The 20,897-nt window shown below is 42.5% G+C and overlaps 1 protein-coding gene across 11 annotated transcripts in view; it reads left to right on the forward strand.

The window, feature by feature from the left end:
* The window catches only part of GAS2 (growth arrest specific 2), a 150,418-nt gene that overhangs the window by 12,625 nt on the left and 116,896 nt on the right, over positions 1 to 20,897 (forward strand). For 2 of the 11 annotated variants that reach the window (XM_049099160.1, XM_049099167.1), the window contains exons 3-7: positions 2,353 to 2,436; positions 2,856 to 2,965; positions 4,007 to 4,090; positions 5,285 to 5,607; positions 18,617 to 18,781. In XM_049099160.1, the coding sequence (XP_048955117.1) occupies positions 18,637 to 18,781 (145 nt within the window). In that variant the 5' untranslated portion in view covers positions 2,353 to 2,436; positions 2,856 to 2,965; positions 4,007 to 4,090; positions 5,285 to 5,607; positions 18,617 to 18,636. Of the gene's footprint in view, positions 1 to 2,352; positions 2,437 to 2,855; positions 2,966 to 4,006; positions 4,091 to 5,284; positions 5,608 to 7,374; positions 7,491 to 10,000; positions 10,065 to 10,231; positions 10,371 to 11,918; positions 12,065 to 18,616; positions 18,782 to 20,897 lie in introns of those variants that run through there. The other 9 variants (XM_049099161.1, XM_049099164.1, XM_049099163.1 and 6 more) reach the window with 9 other exon arrangements.

The raw sequence follows: 20,897 nt of genomic DNA on the forward strand, positions 1-20,897 counted from the left end.
TGTGCGAGTGGCAGAGTCTGCAGGATATTCCAATCCCTGAGTTTCCCTACCTGAAACCCCAGGCATCTTGGAACAGAGATAAGCCATCCCTGCAGTGCTCCGTGTGATATTTTCCATAGGGTTTGTTAGCAAAATTATGGGTGGTTGTTTTACATCGTTAAATCTGGGGTGGTTTGTTACACGGCAATAGAAACTAGAGCATGAGGTGTTACCTGGACGAAGGTGCTTAATTCAAAACCAGGCTAAAGACTATGAGGTCATTATCACTTAATGGTTCAATAACATTTTAAAACCCCTCCAGTTAGAATTATTTAAATACTTTCCTTCCTAAGTAAGTGTAAAATAACTTGTAAAGTAACTCATAGGTTCAAGTGATAGGAAATAAATAATAAATAATGTAAAAGTTGCCCCCCTTTTTTTTTCTGATAAAAAGGGACATTTTTCCCAATGTGTAGTATCTCCCTGGACCTTTATTATGAAACTAATAGATAGATAGACTGTAAAGAGTTAAATGGGTTAACTGTTTAGTCCTCATGGTTAGAAAATAAAAATTTTCATTAGAGAAAAAAACCTATTGTGTGATGCGTACGTCTGAATTAATAACCACATCTGTTAGAAAATTAATTGAATTGAAACTTGAGTTATGTGTTTAAGAGTTCAAACTTTTAAATTTCGTATCCAACACTATCTAAAATCTGGTCAGAGCCTCATCCCAGCTTCTATAAACTGAACACCCAGGCTCTCCAGACTCTTCTCATTTCCTGAAGACTGTACACTTTTGCACTTCCACTCCTGGGCTCACCTCCCCTGCATTATCCTGAAAGTCACCCCACCATGTCGCCTGCCCTGATTCCCAGAGACATGCTGCCCTTTCATCACTTCGTTTTCCTGTAGATGGTCATTTGTATCAATATTTAGCATTTATTTCATTCCACATTAGGCTCATTCTTCATGTCTGCTTCCTTCACCAATGGAAGATTTTTCAAGGGAAAGATTCATCTTTGCATTCCCACAGGACCTATCTTATGTACTTAATAAAGATTTCCTAAATGATAAAAAATACAGATAGAAAATATTCAGAAGTAAGTTTATATAATATGGCAAGAAGCCTTCCCAAAACACTATCCGAATCTCCATCTGTTCTTTAATTCCAAAATTTGTTCAAAGAACTTGAAAAGCAAGAACAACAAGAAAATTACTGAACTTTGTTGGAATCATAAACTCCAAATTGTAAAAATTGCCAATTTGCTTTGGAAAAAATTAGTGTCTCAGGAAGACGTCTGTATAATTCCCATACATAACGTGGTTCCACAAGCTCTGCCTCAGTGAAAAAAATTAATGTACGGTTTGGCAGGCCTCACAAATGCCTCATCAGCTCACTCAGCAGAAAAAAAAAGTTAAACCAAACCATAAAATGTAAATAATATTCCTTCTTGGTACAGAGCCTAGCTTTATTCCCTTACCTTCTGTGTGCCTGGCACAAATATTTAGGTTAAATATTAAATTTTCATTAGGAAAATTAGTGCAATCATTAAAGGTGAGTATGTGAGATTTTATAAGTCATTTAATAATTCCAAGGAGGAGTGTTAAGTAAACTTTTTGTCTGTAGCATGTTTTTGTACTTTCTGTGCCTCTTGGATCATACTTTTTCCCCTATTATTTCATAGAAATATTATTTAGTAAAAAATAAAAATATCTTTATGTGGCGTCATATTGTCTGAATAAGACTGCAGACCAAGGTTATTCATCAATAAGGAATGAAAAATGTTTCAAAACAAGTTGGAAATTTCTTATTTCAATCACATCTATAATTTCTACAAACCTTAAACCAGAGCATATACTAGTTGTTGATGTCTCCTCTGATTCTTGACTTAGAACTTGGGTCTTAAACTTGGCTATATTTCCTGAAACTTGAAGCTTTCCCTAGTCTCCTTATGAGTTGCAGCAACATATGTCATTAATGAAGGGAGTTGGGTAACTTTCCTGCTATTGTTCTTAATTCAGCACATGACAGACACCAACCACCAATTAAGGCGATCTGCCTAAGGCATAGAATGTTGAAAATAAATATCTGATGAAGCAAAGAGAATGATGTAAGAAAAAGAAAAAAAATAGAATATGATCATGTAAAAAAGAGAAAAAAAATCGAATGAATGTGAAGAGAATGTTCACATATTGGGGAAAAAAACCCCAACAATGTATAATCCAGGTAACTTTTAAAAAAACAATTACTGGAATTAAAAAAAAATAAATAAAAAGCACTGAAAAGGAAACCTTATGCTTTGACAAATCCACAACCAAGTGGTAAGGCAAGATTAACAAATGAAAATCATCCCCGTTCTTTGTTCATAGGCTGCAAGATATATGAGCTAAAGAAAATTGCTGACAGTGGAAATGGTCACAGGCAGTTCAAGTTACAGTGGATATCATGCAGAGGTATTGCTTATTATTTTCCCACCGGAGGTGTCGGTCATGAGTGTGTGTATGTGTGTGTGTGTGTGTGTGTGTGTTACTTATAGTGCTTACATACATTTATACTCTACACTGGATATTTTCATTTTTATTCTATCAAAGCTTTAATATTTTTTTTACTCTTCTTTAGTTTTCACTTTTAGAAAGTATTTTGAGGTGACTTACAAACATTCACATGACATATGATTAGTAGATTTCTATGGAAAGGAGATAGCGGGAAGGAAGGAACATTCTAAGAGAGGAGGACAACGAAGCACAAAGATTCTGGATATCACATAAGAATAATTCTGGAAATTGGAACAAGGTGAAGAAAGGGAAGTAGGATAAAACCAGAGTTTTCCCTCTCCTCCATCCGATTTTATAAATTTAACTTTTCATGGCAGGACACATCAGAACGTGGTGACCCTAGATGAAAGTCATGACTCTTTGTTACAATCCAAAGGAGAGGACGGTGCTGGGCAAAGCCCCACCAGGGCTTGCACCCTGGGACACGGTAAAGCAAACTGTTACGCGTGGGGGATGGCTTCTGTATGGCAAGCTCAGTGGCTTTACAAATCTTTTCAGAGCTCCCAGGGGACTGGATATTTGGAATAATTTTGCAAATGTAAGGTAAAGGGGCTCTGCTAATTGTCTGATACCTGGCCCCAGGGAGATTAGGGCAATTGTGGGTGGATATTTCCTCTTCACCTCTTTCTCCTGTGGTGGTTAATTTTATGTGTCAGCTTGACTAGGCCCAAATATTGATCTGACATCATTCTGAGTGTTTCTGTGAGAATGTTTTTAGACGTTTTAAATGTTTTAATATTTAAATCGGTGTATTGACCTCCCTACTGTGGATGGGTCTCGTCTAATCAGTTGAAGGCCTGGTTGACTAAAAAGAATGACTCTCCGTTGAGTAAAAGTGAATGCTTGACTGATCTTGAACTAGAATATGGCCTTTCTTTCTGCCTTCCTGGGTCTTGAGACTTCTGGACTTCATGTTGGACCTACACCCTCAGCTCTGCTGAGTCTCCAGCTTGCCATCTCAGCCTGTGGATCTTGGGACTTGTCAGCCTCCATAATCACAAGAACCAGTTTCTTATAATCATCTCCTTCGGTCTCTGGGCTATTTGGCCTGCTTATGCTGTGGGACCTAATTAGCAAGAAGCCTTCCCTAACTTACATCTATCCTCTCCTGCAGCCAAAGCCAAAAGGAAGGAAACTATTTCTAGATAGTGTTTGAAATCTTCTCTTGACTTTTCTTGGTTAGAAGCTTTATCATCGTATCTTCTGTGTTCCTTCAATGAGTTCTTTATATTGCTATAGAGTATTTGACTTAATTCTTTGTGACGTGGAGCCCTTGGCCCCAGGGGCAGCTCATCTGACCTTGAGTTAGGACACCTGACACAGGTGGTCTCGTCTTTTCAAAAATGATTCTGTTATTTTTCTGAGTATTATTGCATTACTGTATTTTAAAATTTGAACATCGGTTCATTCTAATTTTATCTCAGAAGTAAAACTATTAATGTATGGGCTCTTCCCTCTCTTTAAAAAGAAAGAAAAAAGAAAGCATGGTCAGAAGGAAAGAAGAAGAAAGGAGGAAAAGAAGGAAGAAAGGAAGGAAGAAGGAAGACATGAGGTCAGTCCCACCCCTGCTGTTCACTAGACCATTTTCCCTACTAGGTTGTGAGCTCCTGGAGAGCAGGCCCTGCAACTTCACGTTTATATAACAAGTGCACACACAAGGCTGGAGGATGGATGGATGGAGGGATGGATGGATGAATGGATAAACCATGAAGCCATTGGTATAAAATGGTATAAAATGGGAAGCCATAAAGTGAGGAGGAGAGAAAGATTCAGAGAAAGGGTTCATAAAATTTTTCGCTCTTCTGTGTATCTAATGACAGTAATGTTCCTATCCCGGGGTAGGGGAGTGGATTGTTATCATGAATCAATGAGATGATTTAGGGGCTCAGTAATAAAATACCTAACATTGACTTGACACTTGCTGTAGGTCAGACAGCAAACTAAATGCTTTATGGGTATTATATAGCACTTGAGTCATGCCTATGAGTGAGGAGCTATTTGATATCCTCACTTTATGGTTGTGGAAACTGATAACTCAAAAGGTTAGGTGATTTGCCCATAATTTTTAGGAACTAAGTGAAGACACTAGAATTTGACCTTGGTTTTGTCTGTCTCCAACCTGGACCCTTAATTACAATGCTAACTGTAATGACTATTATTTTTACAATTTAGCATGTCTCCTTCCTTGACAGCTCCAGTGGGGACAATGACTAGTGAAAGCTCTTTGCAAATCTCTCAAGTCCTTGTGGCCACTGTGACAGCAACAGTATTTTCCTCTGCCAAGAGAAGCCCCTGACCCCTTCCTGCGCTGCTCTCTCATTTTGGGGCTGTGACACCTTTTGTGACCTATTGCCTAGTCTAGAAAAGCCCTTCCATGAGATAACTTTAAGAGCCATTTCTCTAAATGTTTGGTGTAAATCAGAGATTGGCAAAGATCCCATGTTCGTAAACTACGTTCTAGTTACAACAATGGAAATTTCAGCAAGTTTTCTCATCCCCCAGCAAAGTACTCCTAAGTTTGTCATTATCGGTGTTCTTAAAAATTAATGGATAGCTCGACCAAAGTCTACCTGCGAGAGAGTCCCAAGAAAAGTGATTGTAAAACGTCACTTGTAAATTTTTCTATCCATGATGATGCAAAACCAACAGCTGCCACCATCTCTGCAGAATTCCCATTTAATTCTCTTTTGATGTACACACTTTTATCCGTTCCATCACCCAGTGAATACCACTTCTTCTCTTTCAGATATTCCATGGTTTATGGCTCATTTATTCATTCACTCCATCATTCAACAACCTTTGGTTGGTACTCTGTTGAGTACTTGATATGCAAAGATGGATTTAACTGCTCTCAAGGGACTCACAGTTTAGTGGGGGGGGGGGGGTGGGGATAGAGATGCATAAGAAAATCACCGTGGCGCTACATCATAAATGAGATACAAGAAATGGAAAAATTCTCAGAGCACAGCAATATTTCTGCCAGAGAGATCAGGAGAGCGACAAAGAAGACGACTATTAAGCTGGTCCTGGAAGAATGAATCTGATTTCTTCCAAGGGAGAAAGTAAAAGGTAAAAGATCATTCTAGTCAGCATGAGCAATGGCATGGAGGTGTGAGGGTGTATGATGTTTGGGATATTGTGACATGACATCATGTCAAGTCCACTGCTAACAATATATACGCACATCTGGTTTGTAGTTTATAATGAAATCGTCTGTTCACTGATACCCTATCTTCATTTTGACTGATATTCTTAGTTTAGTTTCCAGGTCGTTTTTTTTTTTTTTTTTTTTTTTTTTCAACTGTGGGTTGTGAAATATATTTAGCAGTTCTTCAACAGCATTTCTTTTCAACTGAATGGCATAGAAAGACTAGAATAAAGCCAAGTAGAAAAATATCAGAATAAAATTAAAAAAAAATATCCAAGTGCATTGATAGAGGAAGGTAAGTACTGTTCTGTGAAACTGCGTGGGTTGGTCGTGGGTGTCTGAGTGTGTGTCTATGTGTCTGTTCCATAATGTATTTTTTATTATGGGTCACAATAAAAAAAAAGTTTGAAAGCCACTGAGGTAGTAATTTTTTTCTATTACTTTTCATTGCACTCGTATTATATTGGTTATGATTAAACCTTGAGTCCAAATCAACCTTGGGTTTTAATGAAGTGACAAGTGACACAGACTGACCTCATTTATAAGCCTGGCACACAGGCAAGCATCTGTTTTACTGAATGCTAGTTACATTTTACCAGATGAAATGATTCTAGCTTGGGACTGAAACCATCATTTATGATGTTATTTTAACATTATTTTTCTATTCTGAGTTCCAAACTACTAAATTAAAGACAATATATAAAAATCTAACCAATTAGTCCTAAGTTTCCTAAGAGACTGGCTTTTACTGTAATAGTCATTTTTTCATTCAACAATTATTTATCGAGTGCCTACTATATACCCATTGGCGTTCTAGATGCTGGAGATAACAATGGTATAAAAGAAAGACAAGATGATCGAAATAAAAATATTTTACATTAAACACTCATTATTAAATTTGAGCTTGCGATTAGGATGGCATGATATTTTAACAGAAGTTTTAGGAACAAGCCATAAGAATATTTAATAAAGGTAAAATAAAAAGCCCAATTCCAACTTGAACGAGAAAAATCACACAACAGTATGTACTGTATAGGGGACTTAAAACTAGATGAGATAAATGGCATATTTCATAAAACGATTTTAATCTATCCCCTGTGTAAAAATGAGAAGACGTGGCCTTATATATAGCACACATTTTGCAAAAATATGAGTCTTGAACAGTAGGGAACGAATATCGATGCTACTGTTGTGCTGTGCTTATAAAGTTTAAAGTTCTCCATTGAGAGTAAAGCAATAGATTTTTTTTTTTTTAAGTAGCATGTCAAACTGAGTAAACCTTGAACTTTTCCCATGAAATTTCTCACTTATTCTTTGTAGTTTTATATATGAGTGGTGATGAAAAGTCACAGCCTTTACCAGTTATCCCTAACAGTAGCTGTAATTACCATATTAGGACTTCTGTCTGCCTTAAGACATTAAAACATTTTATTTCAGTATATATCAATGGAAGGCCTACCCTGTGGGCCAAGCTGCTAGGGAGGGAAATATAAAGATGTTCAACATCACTGATAAAGGATTTCAGTAAAATGTAAGTGCTTTCACTTATTCCATTGCTTCATGTGCTTCTCCAGCCCCCCTGCACGTCTTTATGCTGCTTTCAGCATCATCATTCTCACTTGCTTCTCCAGCCATCATTTGCCACCGTTAAATGCCTTTCGCAGTTATTTAGAAATATAAGAATGCCTTGGTCACCTTTGCAAATTTATTTTACCCAGTATCTCTCGCCACGTGATTTAACGTCTTCCAACACGCCGACAGATCCCCCTCATCCAGTGAAAGTTTGCCCTATGTTACAGAATAAGTGAGTATTTATTATTTCTATGGGGGAGAGAGAAGAGGGAGAAAAAGGGAGGGGGACGTGGAGGAGGAGGAGAGGCTATCCTAAAGATGAGGACAAAAATAATTGTATTGTTCATTTTCTGCATATGTATTTTTTAAGAGAAAAGGTCCAGTTCATATGCGAGACAATATTGAAGGTTTAGAATGCCCAAAACACATATTAACCCCTAAACTTTCAATATGAGAATCCTCTAAGCTGTGATAACTTACAAAGAAAACTAACCTGAATCTGGCTTGACTTTTCTTCTTTATGCTGTCAAGCTTCAAGAATGTATTTAGACTTTTTTTTTTCTTTTTTTTACCTTGTTAGATGAGGAATTTGTTTCCTTCACTTTCACACTGCAGAAGTTATAGTTGAGTCTGTTGGGCCATGGTTTCCCAAGATGAATACGTTCAGATTGAGACCAAGGCAGGAAAATTCTTGGACAAAGAGTGTCTGACAAATGTACCAGTGGCCAATTGGAATACATAAACAGAAATCTGATTTTGTAAATCACAAAATGAAATCAAACAGTTGTTAAAAATGCTGAAAAAAATGTTAAATGGAAATATTATTTTCATGCCTCTTTAGAAATATGTATTATTTCTTTTTTGAAATATTTTATTTATTCTGAGAGAGAGAGAGAGAGAGAGAGAGAGAGAGAGAAAGAGTATATGAGCAGTGGGAGGAACAGAGGCAATGGGAGAGAGAGAATCTCAAGCAGACTCCACACTGAGTGCAGATCCCTACACAGGGTTTGATCTTACAACCCTGAGATCATGACCTGAGCAGAAATCAGGAAATCAAGAGTTGGTTGCTTAACTAACTGAGCCCTGTATTACTTCTCTTTTGACATCAAAAGAATATTCAACACAATGCTCAGATGTTAAGGGGGAAAAAATGCATATTTCTCCTCCGCTTTTCCTTGTTGGCTCTTCCTAAAAGGACAGAGGATCTGCTATAAGGCCAATACTAACACTAAAAATACCTGGAAAGGAGGGCCTTGGAGGAGTCATTTGAATGACTATGCTTTCCCCATGCCTCTGTTAAGCTTCCTTATTTTCCTACACTGGGTTGAACACTGCTCCTAAACCAACAAAAATATTGCTTTTTATATTATCAATATTGAACAATGTGACAATATTTATATCTGCAGAAAAATAGGACATACAATTTTCAAAATTCATGGTGTTAGATTCTTTGAACTCTTATTATATACCTCGATGATACTTAAATTAACCATCTATCGGCTGATGATATTTCGATCATGAACAATTATCGAGGGTGTTTGGTCTTTTTCCTAAATGGCACAGATTCAGAAACTCAAGAGACTTTATTGGAATACTCAGATCTGGTTAAATTCTGAGAAATGTCAGCATCATTTGCTCGAATTCATCACTAACCCGCTCTGTGTGCTTCGCTGTTGTCGTTCCTGTGTGTCTGAGCGACAACACAGGCTTTTTATAATGTCATTTCTCCTTCAAATGAAGAGTGGTTCTTTTCACTGGCTTGTGGGGAGCCCAGGAGGAATAGGGAGCTGCCAGCTGCAACATCAGCCCGAACTAAGACGAAAAACCTCAGAGCTCAATGCCACCAAACTTCAAAATCCTTTGTCCCTTTCCTCTTTACTTGTACTACCAGCTCCAGCAAGCAACTGATGCAGTTTCTGGATGTGTTAAAGCAAGTAACCCCTTCCAGATGAGAGCAATAATGAATGCAAAATGCCTTTTTGCAACTTTGCAACTCTCGACATCACTTAGCTATATGGATCTACAGGTAGTTTCTATTTTGGGGGGTGGGGGGTGGGGTGGGTAGGTTACTCACTACGCTAAAACAGAAAGGAGGTCCAGGAGAGGATCGGACTACCTGGGCCAAGGCCATCCTATGCGTCGGTCGGAGATGCACAGGCGACTGATGGACACGTAAACGAAAGCAAACACAGAAAACGTGGTCATTGGGTCGGACTCTGGGCGGAAAGCGGTCACTGGCCGCCGTGGGGACCCTGAGCGTGGGTAGCAGAGGTGGGGCGGGCCTCGCACCTCCGTGCACGCCACGGGAAGACAGACAGCAGTTGGAGAAGACAGACAGACAGACAGCAGTTGGAGACAATGGCCCACCACCTATGCAACATACAGCTGAGCTGCAGGCGCGGGGAGGGGAGGGCGGACTTGTGTTTCCTTTTGCAAAAGCGAAAACAGCCGTGAGCTGAGCGCTGGCTCTTCCAAAACCTGCAGCTGAAAAAGAATCGTAGGAAATCAGATCGTCCAGTTTGGAACGGAGGGCGGCCGGGGTGCTGGAAAGCTCTTGCCCCTGCGTCTGCAGAACCCGCGGCCAGCGGGGCAGGACTTTTCCAACACCCAGTTTCAATGTCGAGCTAAAGCCCCGGGCTGTGCTCAAGCCCCGGAGTTAAACCTGGTCCCCTCCCGCCGCACCCCCGCTCCCGGGCCGCGCTGGGGGCCCGGGGCTCCCCGCCCCCCCCCTGCCCAGGGCGTGCAACGCGATCTCTCCCCCTGCGAAGGGGAAATCGGCTCCCCGCGGGGCCGTCCACCCGAGAAAGTAAGCCCTAAGCCCCCGCTCGCTCCACGCGGCCCGAGGAGCTGAGGCGAGGTGTTCCGGGCGGGGGCGGGGGCGGGGAGGGGGCGGGGGGCGGGGGCGGGGAGGGGGAATCGTTTTCCCAAACAGCAGCGAGAGGAGCCACCAGAGAAGTATGAGGAGGGGCCGCGCGGCTGGAGCTGCCGCCGCCGGGCTGCTGGGTGCGGAGCGCGGCCGCCACGACCTGCGCCAGGGGCCCCGACACCCCGCGGGAGCCGAGCCCCCCGCCCCGCGCCCCGGGGGCCGCCAGCAGCCAGCTCCGGACGCGGGGTGAGCCGCCGGCCGAGCCGCTCCCCGCCGCCGCCGCCGCCGCCAGGGGTGCGGGAGCCCTGCTGCAGGGGCGCGGGGCGGGGGGCGGGGGGGACGGGCTGCCCCGACAGCCCAGGGGGCTCGTCCCGACGCGGCAGCCGCCCGGGAGCCCTGCTGCAGGGGCGCGGGGTAGGGGGCTGCCCCACAGCCTAGGGGGCTCGTCCTGACACTGCAGCCCCCAGGAGCCCTGTTGCAGGGGCGCGGGGTGGGGGGGGGGCGGTGATGCCCTGACAGCCTAGGGGACTTGTCCCGACGCTGCAGCCCCCAGGAGCCCTGCTGCAGGGGCGCGGGGTGGGGGGCTGCCCCACAGCCTAGGGGGCTCGTCCTGACACTGCAGCCCCCAGGAGCCCTGTTGCAGGGGCGCGGGGGGGGGGCGGTGATGCCCTGACAGCCTAGGGGACTTGTCCCGACGCTGCAGCCCCCAGGAGCCCTGCTGCAGGGGTGCGGGGTGGGGGGCTGCCCCAACAGCCTAGGGGGCTCGTCCCGATGCTGCAGCCCCCAGGAGCCCTGTTGCAGGGGCGCGGGGTGTGGGGGCGCCGGGGATGCCCGGACAGCCCGGGAGCAGGGGTGCGGGGTGGGGGGTCCGGGCTGCCCCGACAGCCTAAGGGGCTGGTCCCGACGCGGCAGCCGCCCGGAGCCCTGCTGCAGGGGTGTGGGGGGCGGGGGTGCCCCGACAGCCCAGGGGCTGGTCCGGACGCTGCAGCCCCCCGGAGCCCTGCTGCAGGGGCGCGGGGGCGGCGGGCACGTGGGCTGCGGGGCGCGCGGCGGGCCTGGTGCGCGGGGAGGGGTCTCCGCGGGTCCCTCGGCAGGCGGGGGGCGGAGGAAGGGGCGCCGCGCGGCGGGTTTGGGCAGATACTCGGTGTTTTCGCTGATGAGTTTCACAGCCCGAGTCGGGTTTTCTCCCGAGCGCTCCACCCTCGGGGCGGATTTCGCAGGGCGGCCGGGCTCTGCGCAGCCGGAGAGCGGCCTTCGGGTCTTCCCGGGGGGGGGGGGGGGGGCGCCCTGCCCGAGCCTTGGGGGGTCCGAGGCTGCGTCCATCCTCCCGGGGGGGCCAGGGGACTTGTCCCTACGCGGAGGCGCAGACGTCCGACGGCCCGGCGCGGAGCACGGCGGGTTAACCGAGCCTGTGCGGTGCAGTCCCGGGGCTGGGGGGGGGGCTCGGTTGCACCTTTCTGGGGAGCAGCGCCTCCTCCCCCACCCTCTCCGCCGCCCCTGCCCCCCCCCCCCCGCCGCCGGCCGCGACTTCGCAGACTTCAGGGTCCCCCTCCCGAGCCAACCGCTCGCGCCTGGGAGCTCTTTTGTGGGGGAAATAAGATCCGCGGGCGCCCGGGAACACCCCCTTGGCCTCCGAGCGTTAGGATAAAGGCCCCGAGCGAGCGAGGAGCCTGCAGGGCCTGCCGAGCCCCGGGAGCCCAGCCGAGCGCCACCTGCCCCCACCTGGCGCCCAGGCCCGGCCTCCCCGCGCATCCCCCCCCCCCCCCGCCCCCGACCTCTCAGCAGGTGGGCGCTGCTCTGCCGCCGGGCCTAGCCTCCCAGCCTGGGCCGCGATCCATGGGGTCCTCCTCCAAGAATGCGCCCCCCTAGCCGCGGAGGAGCAGGGCTGGTGCGGCGGCCTAGTCCGACGTGGGCGCCCTGCTCCTGACCGCCTAGACAAGGTAGGGCTCGCGGGGCCGAGGCGAGGGGCGGGCAGCCGGCGCACCTGCCTCCCCGGGACCGAAAGGCAGCGGCAGGTGGGCCCCGGGCTTGTCGCTTCCCCTCCGCTCTGCCGTGTGCAGCTGTGCCTGCCCGCGAGGGGCGGGCGCCTGGCCCCCCGGATTGCACCGGGGCCGCAGGTCACGGGGTCGCCGCTAAGCTCTCTAGACCCTCGTCAAACCCGCAGCGACGGGCAGGTGGGCAGGTGTGGGGCCGTGCATGAATGCAGGTTCCTGGGGGGTAATCACCGTCTTGGCTCAAGGCTGCGAGTCTGTACGGTGCAGACTTCTGGAGGCTCGGGAAGGCCCAAGGTGTCTTGGTTGAAAACCAGGTAACGAGGCTCTTGACAGCTTGCCGAGTTTTGTGAGAACTACAACTGATGGGAAGGCCACGTTGGTATCTTTGGGGGTTTGATAGAGAGGTGCTTTTTTTTTTTCTTTTTTTTTTTTTCCTCATTTCTCTCGAGCAACGCTCAAGGTTTTCCGCTCAGTGTTTTCAGACTAGAGAAAAGAACCGAAGAGAAGGTAGATCATAGCTCTCGTCAACGAGTAATGCTGTGTAAGGTGTCTGTCCGAAATGTTGTTAGGGTCGATGGACTTTTTTGCTACTGTTCTCGCCCTATAGGAGACAATGCACAACGGGTTTATGTGTGTAGATATAATCAGCAGAGTGTAGATCGCTGCTAGCTCTCAACCACCTTGAGGTCAAGTGAAACAGAAATCTGTGTATCACAGCATCAGAGCCCCCGAAATGTTCTCATGAATTAAGGTTTACTGAATCAACTTAGATGGGATTTTGAAGTAAACCCTTACATAGCCCAATTGATGAATGACTTTCAGATGGTTTCCTATTCGAATGATGTTTCAAGTTCATCTGGTAGGGGTTCAATAAACCAGTGCTAACTTGTTTGGAAGAATAGAGGAGCAGGATTCTTAAAGACTCGAAAGAATTTCAAAGCCACAAGGATACAAGGATCCAGTACCCACTCAGTGTTCATTTTTTTGGTCATGATTTGAGAAGGAATCATTATCACAGCTATACCATCATTTAGCTCAAGACAGATCATCATGGAGCTGCAAGAAAAGAGACTTCCTGGGGAAAAAAAAAAAAAAAAAAAAAAAAAACACCTTAACATTACTCGAAATTGGACACCAGGGTAGCTGAGTAGGATATTTTTAATGACTCTGTGACTAAATAACCTTGTTACTTTGGCCAAAATGTCGTAGGCCTCCAGCCTCTTATTAAAAACCAGGAATTTGGCTGCTACATCTTCTAAGGTCCGTTTGAGTTTAAATTAGGAAAATCGACAATGAGTGTCATTTTGTCTTTATTCTTGGTGCTTTTTAAAATTTGTGGACAAGTTGTGCCTCTTCGCTAGAGTGCAGGTCCATTTCTAAGATCTAGAATCATCTTTCTGTTTAGATTTTAGACTTTTATTTGCGAATTAGGCCCTTAGGTTAAGATTTGGCATTTGTGACATTGGTTGAGAATATGTCGCTTTGTAGAGATATTATTATTGGTTAGCCAAAATGAATCACATAGGAGGAGAGAACTCAGAATGATGGAAGAGCCATCCAGAGTGGTCCTTGGTTATTAGTTCTTTGAATCTCAATTGAAGGATAGCATTTTCTCCTTCCAGATTTTGGAAGGGGTTTTGACTTGAGGCATTATTGTTTAATTTTTTAAAATGGTGTTATTGGCCTATACATTTTGTTTCTTCATTGTCTTATAACACAAAATTGAATTAGAGATGAGAGTCAGAACAAAGTTGGCCTTTAGGGATGTGTCACTTGACTGTCGGTTCATTGCCACTCTATTTTAAATAGTTACCACTAAGGAGCATGTGTGTGTGTTGGAGCGGGATTGTGTAGTGACAACCTTTCTCATTTATTTTAGAGGCTTAGCATTCCTCTATCTTTAACTGGTGTCAAAAATGAAGTATAATTTGTTACCAAACTTTGCTGTTAAGAATACAAGTGAACTTCTCATTTTAGAGCTTAACATTTCATTCATCACCTTGGGGTTTCATCCCCACCCCCCCATCAAGATGAAGAAAATTTGGATTTTCCACTATTTTGGGTTTTATTTCATCAATACTTTGTTTTCATTTCTCTCTTTTTTGGCTTTTTTTTTTTTTTTAAAGTATCGTCCTATAAAATATTTGTTTTGTTACAGATTTTTTTTCTTTTTAAAATATGTCAATAGGAGTTTTATATTGGCACATTTTCTGCAAGATGATTTAGGTTTAGCTAGTATTTATTGGATATGCCAAAAACCGGCCCAAGTATTTAATCTTCATAATTATATCTGAGGTATTTGCCTCCATTGTATGCACTGGGGAACGCCAGCACCAAGAAGAGAAGTCGTCTAACTGGACTCCAGCACTTCTCATTCTGAATCTCATCTTCTATTCATTCTTTAAAAAGATTTTTATTGATTAACTTATTTGTTTGAGAGACACGAGTGCACACGAGTGTAGGCAGGAATAGAGGGGGAGGGAGCGGGACAAGCAGACTCTGCACTGAGCGTGGAGCCCGATGTGGGGCTCAATCCCAGGACCCTGAGATCATGACCTGAGATGAAACTCAACTGGCCAAGCCACCCGGGTGCCCCCAATGGTCTATCCATTAATCAGGCTGCTGAGTGGATCTCATAGCAGACAGTAGTGATACAATGTTTATCACTTTGTTCTTATTTTTCTTTCTTTCTGATTTATTTTCTATGTGATACATTTTTTGATACCATGTCAGCAGTGCAGAGATAGGCTGGAAACCACCTTGGTCCTAATTGAAGCACACCTCTAGGTGGTGTGAAAGAATATTATTTTTTTCAGAGTCAGAACTATGATGTCTTCGACTGGGATTCTGGAGCAACAGACTGAACATGTGATATTTTACTTATGGAGTCATTAATTTTTTTTCTTTTTCCCCTGGGCTAGCTCAGTCTCATCATACTCATAATGGTTATTCCAGAATTGGTTCTACTATGGAAAGAAAGAAAAAAAATAATACACACACACATTCTTTGAAGAATTCTGTATTAAGTTTCTGCATGTTTTTCCCTTCAAGTTTTATTTTTCTGAATTCCAAATCCTAAGGATTGCGTTATCCGTTTTTAGGTAGACCCATAGAGCTTGGAGAAGCCACAGTTCAGAGAGGCATAGAAGCCTTTGAGTCCTTCTGTTTCCAAAGCAACTGGCTTTGGTTAGTAGTTACCAAGGTCATTTATCAAGCTTTTAAAATATTTGGATTATATGAATTTTCATGGTAACATCTTTCGGTGTTTAGATTATATTATGCAAAACGTTTTCTTTCCCCCAAACCTAACTTTTTCCTTCAAATCTAGTGGACCCTTCATCATATTATTTCCCATCTTCAAAAGCTATTCTTTGGCATCTCCTTTGGTTTTTGGAAACTTTTGAATGAATTCAAAGGATCAGAAGGTACCTTTTTTTGTTATGGTGTGTTATTTGTGATCTAATTCGACTCATCTGGTTGGTTAAAGTAAAAAAATTATAGAAAGGCTACAATCCTGTAGTGATCTTTTTATCTGAGTAATCTAAATCTATCTGATAGTTATTCATTCCAGTTTAAGCATTTCAGTTAGAAACCACTTCACTGTGGGATAGCTTCCGCACTCTAAATTTCGATCCTTGCCAGATTCATTTCTGTGTTTCCTATTCATGTCTCTGCCATATTTAAATCGAAGACTTCCATGTAGTGACTTTCAACTAGACCACAATCATGCTAGGTTTGATGGTGATTTGCAATTCGGAAAATGGATCAGGAGAACTTGGGTTGAAATCCCAGTTTTTTTTTCCCAAGGCACATAAACAGAAAAGTCCCTATCTATGACAGTGGCTTTCGGTGTCCACATATTTGGCATATGTTTAATTGTTTCACTTTTATCACCTGCTGATTACCCACTAAGCCTTCTTTCTCCCACTTTTGCTTCCTGGAAAAGTATAATCCTATTACTGTTTTCTCCCCTTTGTATACAATTTGGATTATATCCGAAACAGCAAAACGAAGATGGCTTAATTACTCTTATTGTTTTTACTTAATGATCATCTATAAATATTAGAAGATAGTTTGAATTGCATTTCTGGCAAAATACAGGACAGACTACATGAGAAATAAATGTGCCACTGTCAAGGAAAAGAAAAACTTCACTGTTTGGAAGCATTGAGGGGAAGGATTGTGTCCCTCTGGCTCATTGAAACTGTTACATGCCATTAGGCCTACTGTAAACTATCCCTTGATGAATTCTTTGCTGGACAATAAGCTTAAGAATCTGAGGTGTCTTCTTGCTTTTACAGAGCAAGGTAGGATTCTGGGGCTTAAATGGAAGTTTGCAGAGCACATAATAGGATGTAGGTAAGGTTACTGAAGTAGCACATCTCACTTTCAGGAAAGTAGTGGGAGAGATTGTGTCTTGAGAAGAAAGGCATTTTAGAGGTAACCCTTTTAAGATTTCAATTAGTTATTTAAACATATGAATCATGTGCTTAAATGTATTATTACTTAAATGTTTGTTTTGGGGGCTGGCCAGCGTATAGGAATCCTAACTAGCCACAGGGAGATGTCTTGTTTTCTATTTTTAAAAGAACTGGAGCAAAAATGTTTTAGATTTCTGGTATTTAATCACAAGGTTTGGAGAAAGATTCAGGACATTATATGAATAATGTGATGATAAACTGCAAAAAAGTAGGCAATGATGATACTCTGGCTCCTGAAATGATAATTTAGTAACATATGACAAAATGTATTAAAAATATTACACATTTGCACTGGCTCACTTCAGATAATTAGATACTATAGAGACTTATAAAAGTATTTTCAAAGACAATTTATGATAATTTTTTTTTTTGCAAGAAGTTATACCAATGCCTAATTGCTTTGGAAATGAAATTGCTTCTGATTTTAAATTATACATTTATTATGCTTCTGATTTTAAATTATACATTCATCGGTCTTTTCTGATACTACAGCAGAATGTTGGGGAGACAGTCACGTCATGCAATTTTCTGAACACTAGTGTGGTCTTATTTTTTTTTTTCAAAAGCAGTCTTGAAAAGGCAAAAAAAAAAAAATTAACCTATGCTAAGAGATTTAGAGTTTGATTTTAAGTAGAAAGGAATACTTTGTGATGTCTCAAGGAATAAAACTGACGAAAGTATATACAACTTGTATTGGTAAATTTAAAAAATATAAATATAAATATTATATATAATATATAAATACATTTATATATATCAATATATAAATATTGAAACACAGCTGGAAACTCCAGTTTATTCTATCATACTTCTTGCCAGCTGTAAATGTAAATGTTTTCATTTTCATTATCATTTCATAATACACTCGGTTCACTATTTGGGTACAAAATAGAGTCTTCCACATTGTTAAACTGATGGATTTGTTTACCTTAGCTACTTCAATATTACTTGCATAGTGTTAGGTCCTATAAATGCTGCATACTGAGTGCTACGTGTCAAGGCCACGTGTACGTTCAAACATCTTCTCTATGACCCATGCAGGCGACTGCGCCACTCATAAGGTGGCCAGGTTAATGAAATCATCGCTTATTTTGTAGACCTAAGACATTTAACTACTTCTGCTCGAAAGATGATTGCAAGCAAAACTAGTCTGTGAAATATATAAGGTGGAAAGGTAAAAGTAAGATAAAAGAAAACCCTATGGCAGTACTTATTAGAATTGTGTTGGATTCTTGTGTTATCATGTGGGTTCTTGATGAATCTATTTTGTGAAATACATCATTCTGGAAATAATGCTGAAGACCCAGGTTCAAGCCTGACTCTGCCATGATCTTCTATACATGATTTTAGTTAAGTCACCTATCCTCTCTTTCCTTTTTTCTTTTTTTTTCTTTTTTTTTTTTGATTAAGTGTAAAATGAGAAAAATGTAGTAGGTACTCTCTGAAGGCACCGTCCCCCTGTCTCCCCCTCAATTCTCTAAACATGACTCCACCTGCAGAGAACCGAGTGCTCTGTTTAAGCTTACAGGTAATAGTTTTAAGAGTAGTGACCTTATGTTTACAGTAAATTGTGCAAGTTATGTCCCTGCTTGCACTCATTCTAAAATTCTGTGGAAATCTGTGGTTTCAAATATTAACCGAAACATTGGGAGTTTACAATTTTAGATGCTAACATTTTAATCAAGCCCTTTTTATTGCTTTTGGATCAGAGGACTTTCTTGCCTTACAAGCTGACTTTTCCCAGTATACATCGATGTTTTATATGAGCTTAGAGTTCAGTGTTTGATTTTGCTAGTTGGCCTTAGATTGCTGCTGTTTCCTACCAGGTGGTTGGTCAAAAGTGATAAGCTCAGTACAGAAAAAAGCAAATAGTGTTTCATGGGGTTTAATAATTAATAACCTGACCTGTCATCAAAACGTCCCATGGACCTGGTTCCTTTCTCCGTCATTGGCAGAACGATTTTAACAAGAGACATCTATATAAAAGGCAACTGCTTTTTTTTTGTTTCCAAAACAGGTACTACAAGTGGATAAATAATGTGCACTGCTCTGAGCCCAAAGGTACGCAGTGGACCTGGCCTCTCTGATATGCATCAGTATAGCCAATGGCTGGCCAGCAGACATGAAGCTAATTTGCTCCCGATGAAAGAAGATCTGGCCTTGTGGTTAACCAATCTATTAGGTAAGGTTATAAGATCTCATTTGGGGAGCAAAGATAACACGTTTGTTTTTTTTCTTCCCTCATGTCGTGTCCTTCACCTAAGCATGTGACAGCTCCTTGGGAAGAAAGATTGCATTATTTGGATTTTGCATCTGGGAAACCTGAAGCATGTGGAAGATTTAAATGAATTTCTCAATATCTCTTATGTTAACTGGGCTTAGTAATTCCACTGTCATACCTTGAAATGTGGAAAAGTGTGGTCCAATGGCTTGTTCCATCTGCATGTTGATCTGATTTATTTTTTATTTCTTTATTTATATCTCTGCTTATTTTCTCTCGTGCGGCTGACCAATTTGTCCTGTTCTTTTGACGTTGTACACAGGCCACAGTATGTGAAATCTGACTTCCAAAACTGGATTGCTTTGCCCTACTTTCATAGGACACCTTCTGAAACTGCTGAATACCCAGACTCTAGAACAAAAACATCTATCCTTTGTCTAAATGAGCTACCTGGGGTCATCCAGCCTTGAACTGAAATTTTTCTTTCTCATTTCACTTTTGTTTTTGAAGTAGTCTTCCAAAAGTTGTCTCTGAGAAAAAGGCTTGCCTCTTGTTAAGCCTCCCTCTTCTTTTCTGTTTCTATGGTGCTGCCATATTTGTGGGATAAAATTTCAACCATGTGCGAGATGAAATCGTGCATTTAAAGGATCACCATGTACAACAGCACTGTTTTCACTGGCAGTTTTTGACAGTGAACAGAATGAAAACCTGAGGGAAGGATCCTTATAGACATCTGACATAGAAGATTTGAATATTGAGCAAACATAGAATTTATGTGGTGCTTTATCATTTGCAGAAGGGATTTCACTAATGTGATTTTCTTGTTTAAGGAATCCTTCAAGGCAAGTTTTTTTTTTTTTTTATCCCCACTTTCTAGCTGATGAAACTAAGGAGCTTAGTGGGGAGCATCCTGTTTAGATAAAGTCCTAGCAAGGTTTTAACAAGGTTCAGCAAGATTTTATCACATTTTAGCAAAATTTTCCTTTTGTTCACCATGGCTCTGGAGTTTTGCAGTTTTTTTTTTTTTTTTTTTTTTTTTTTTTTTTTTTTTTTTAAGCCTTCATCCTAAGGGCAGATGTCTCCTTTTTTCCTCAGTGTGTACACTGTTTTTGACGACTCTATGCTGTGTAGCCAGAGCTACTGCGTGTGGGTGTGCACGTTATAGCCTTCACCAGGGTTCCCAGCCACAGGGTAAAGGCAGAGATGCAGGAGGCATTCTCAGCAAGACCCTTTTCTGTGCTATGGCACTATATCTGCTAAAAGGAAGGGGCTATCCCCTTTTTGTAAGACATTGGTACAAAAAAAAAAAAGGAGTTTTTATCTTTATCACATACAGGGAGTCAAGTTTGAACAGATGGATTTTTTTCTCTTTCTCTCTTTTTTTTTTTTTAGAATTTTTTTGTCTTTCGAGGGTTCACTAGTGATCGTTACATAAGTAATTTGTTACTGACGTTGAGCTGTCGTCAGATATGGGCTGTGGCAAGGACAGCAGCATAGAAGGGAAGTTACAACCACTGCTCGTTGTGTTTGAACCCCAGATCTGCCACTGATTAGCAATATGATCTTGGGCAAGTTGCTTGACCTCTCTGTGTGCCTCAGTCTCCTCATTGGGAAAGTGGTAATAATAGTAGTGTCCCCTTGACAGGGCTGTTGTGGGCTTACATGGTTACAATATGTGTACTACTTAGTGCTGGGCATATTGTAAATACTGAAGGTTTTGTCGCTGTTATGCCATTTGTATATAGTTCAATGATAGCATTACTTTGATTTTGTGGGTAAGTCTGTGTATTCAACAAATATTTGAGTGCGCTGCAGCATATATTAGTCTAAAAAATAGACTCTGGGATCAGAATGCTTGAATTCAAATCTCCCCTCCGCAAGTTACCAGCCCTGTGATCCTAGGCAAGTGTCCTAATGCACTGTGCCTCAGCTTTGTCACCAGTAACATAACTATAGTACTGGTACCAACCTCATAGGATTGTTGGAAATTTGAATGAGATCACCAGCTTTAGAACAAGATCTGGCACATAATGATCAACTAGCTAGTAAATACTTAGCATTGTAATTAACTGTGTTT

This window comes from Canis lupus, chromosome 21 (assembly GCF_003254725.2).
Source record: "Canis lupus dingo isolate Sandy chromosome 21, ASM325472v2, whole genome shotgun sequence".
Taxonomy (NCBI): domain Eukaryota; kingdom Metazoa; phylum Chordata; class Mammalia; order Carnivora; family Canidae; genus Canis; species Canis lupus.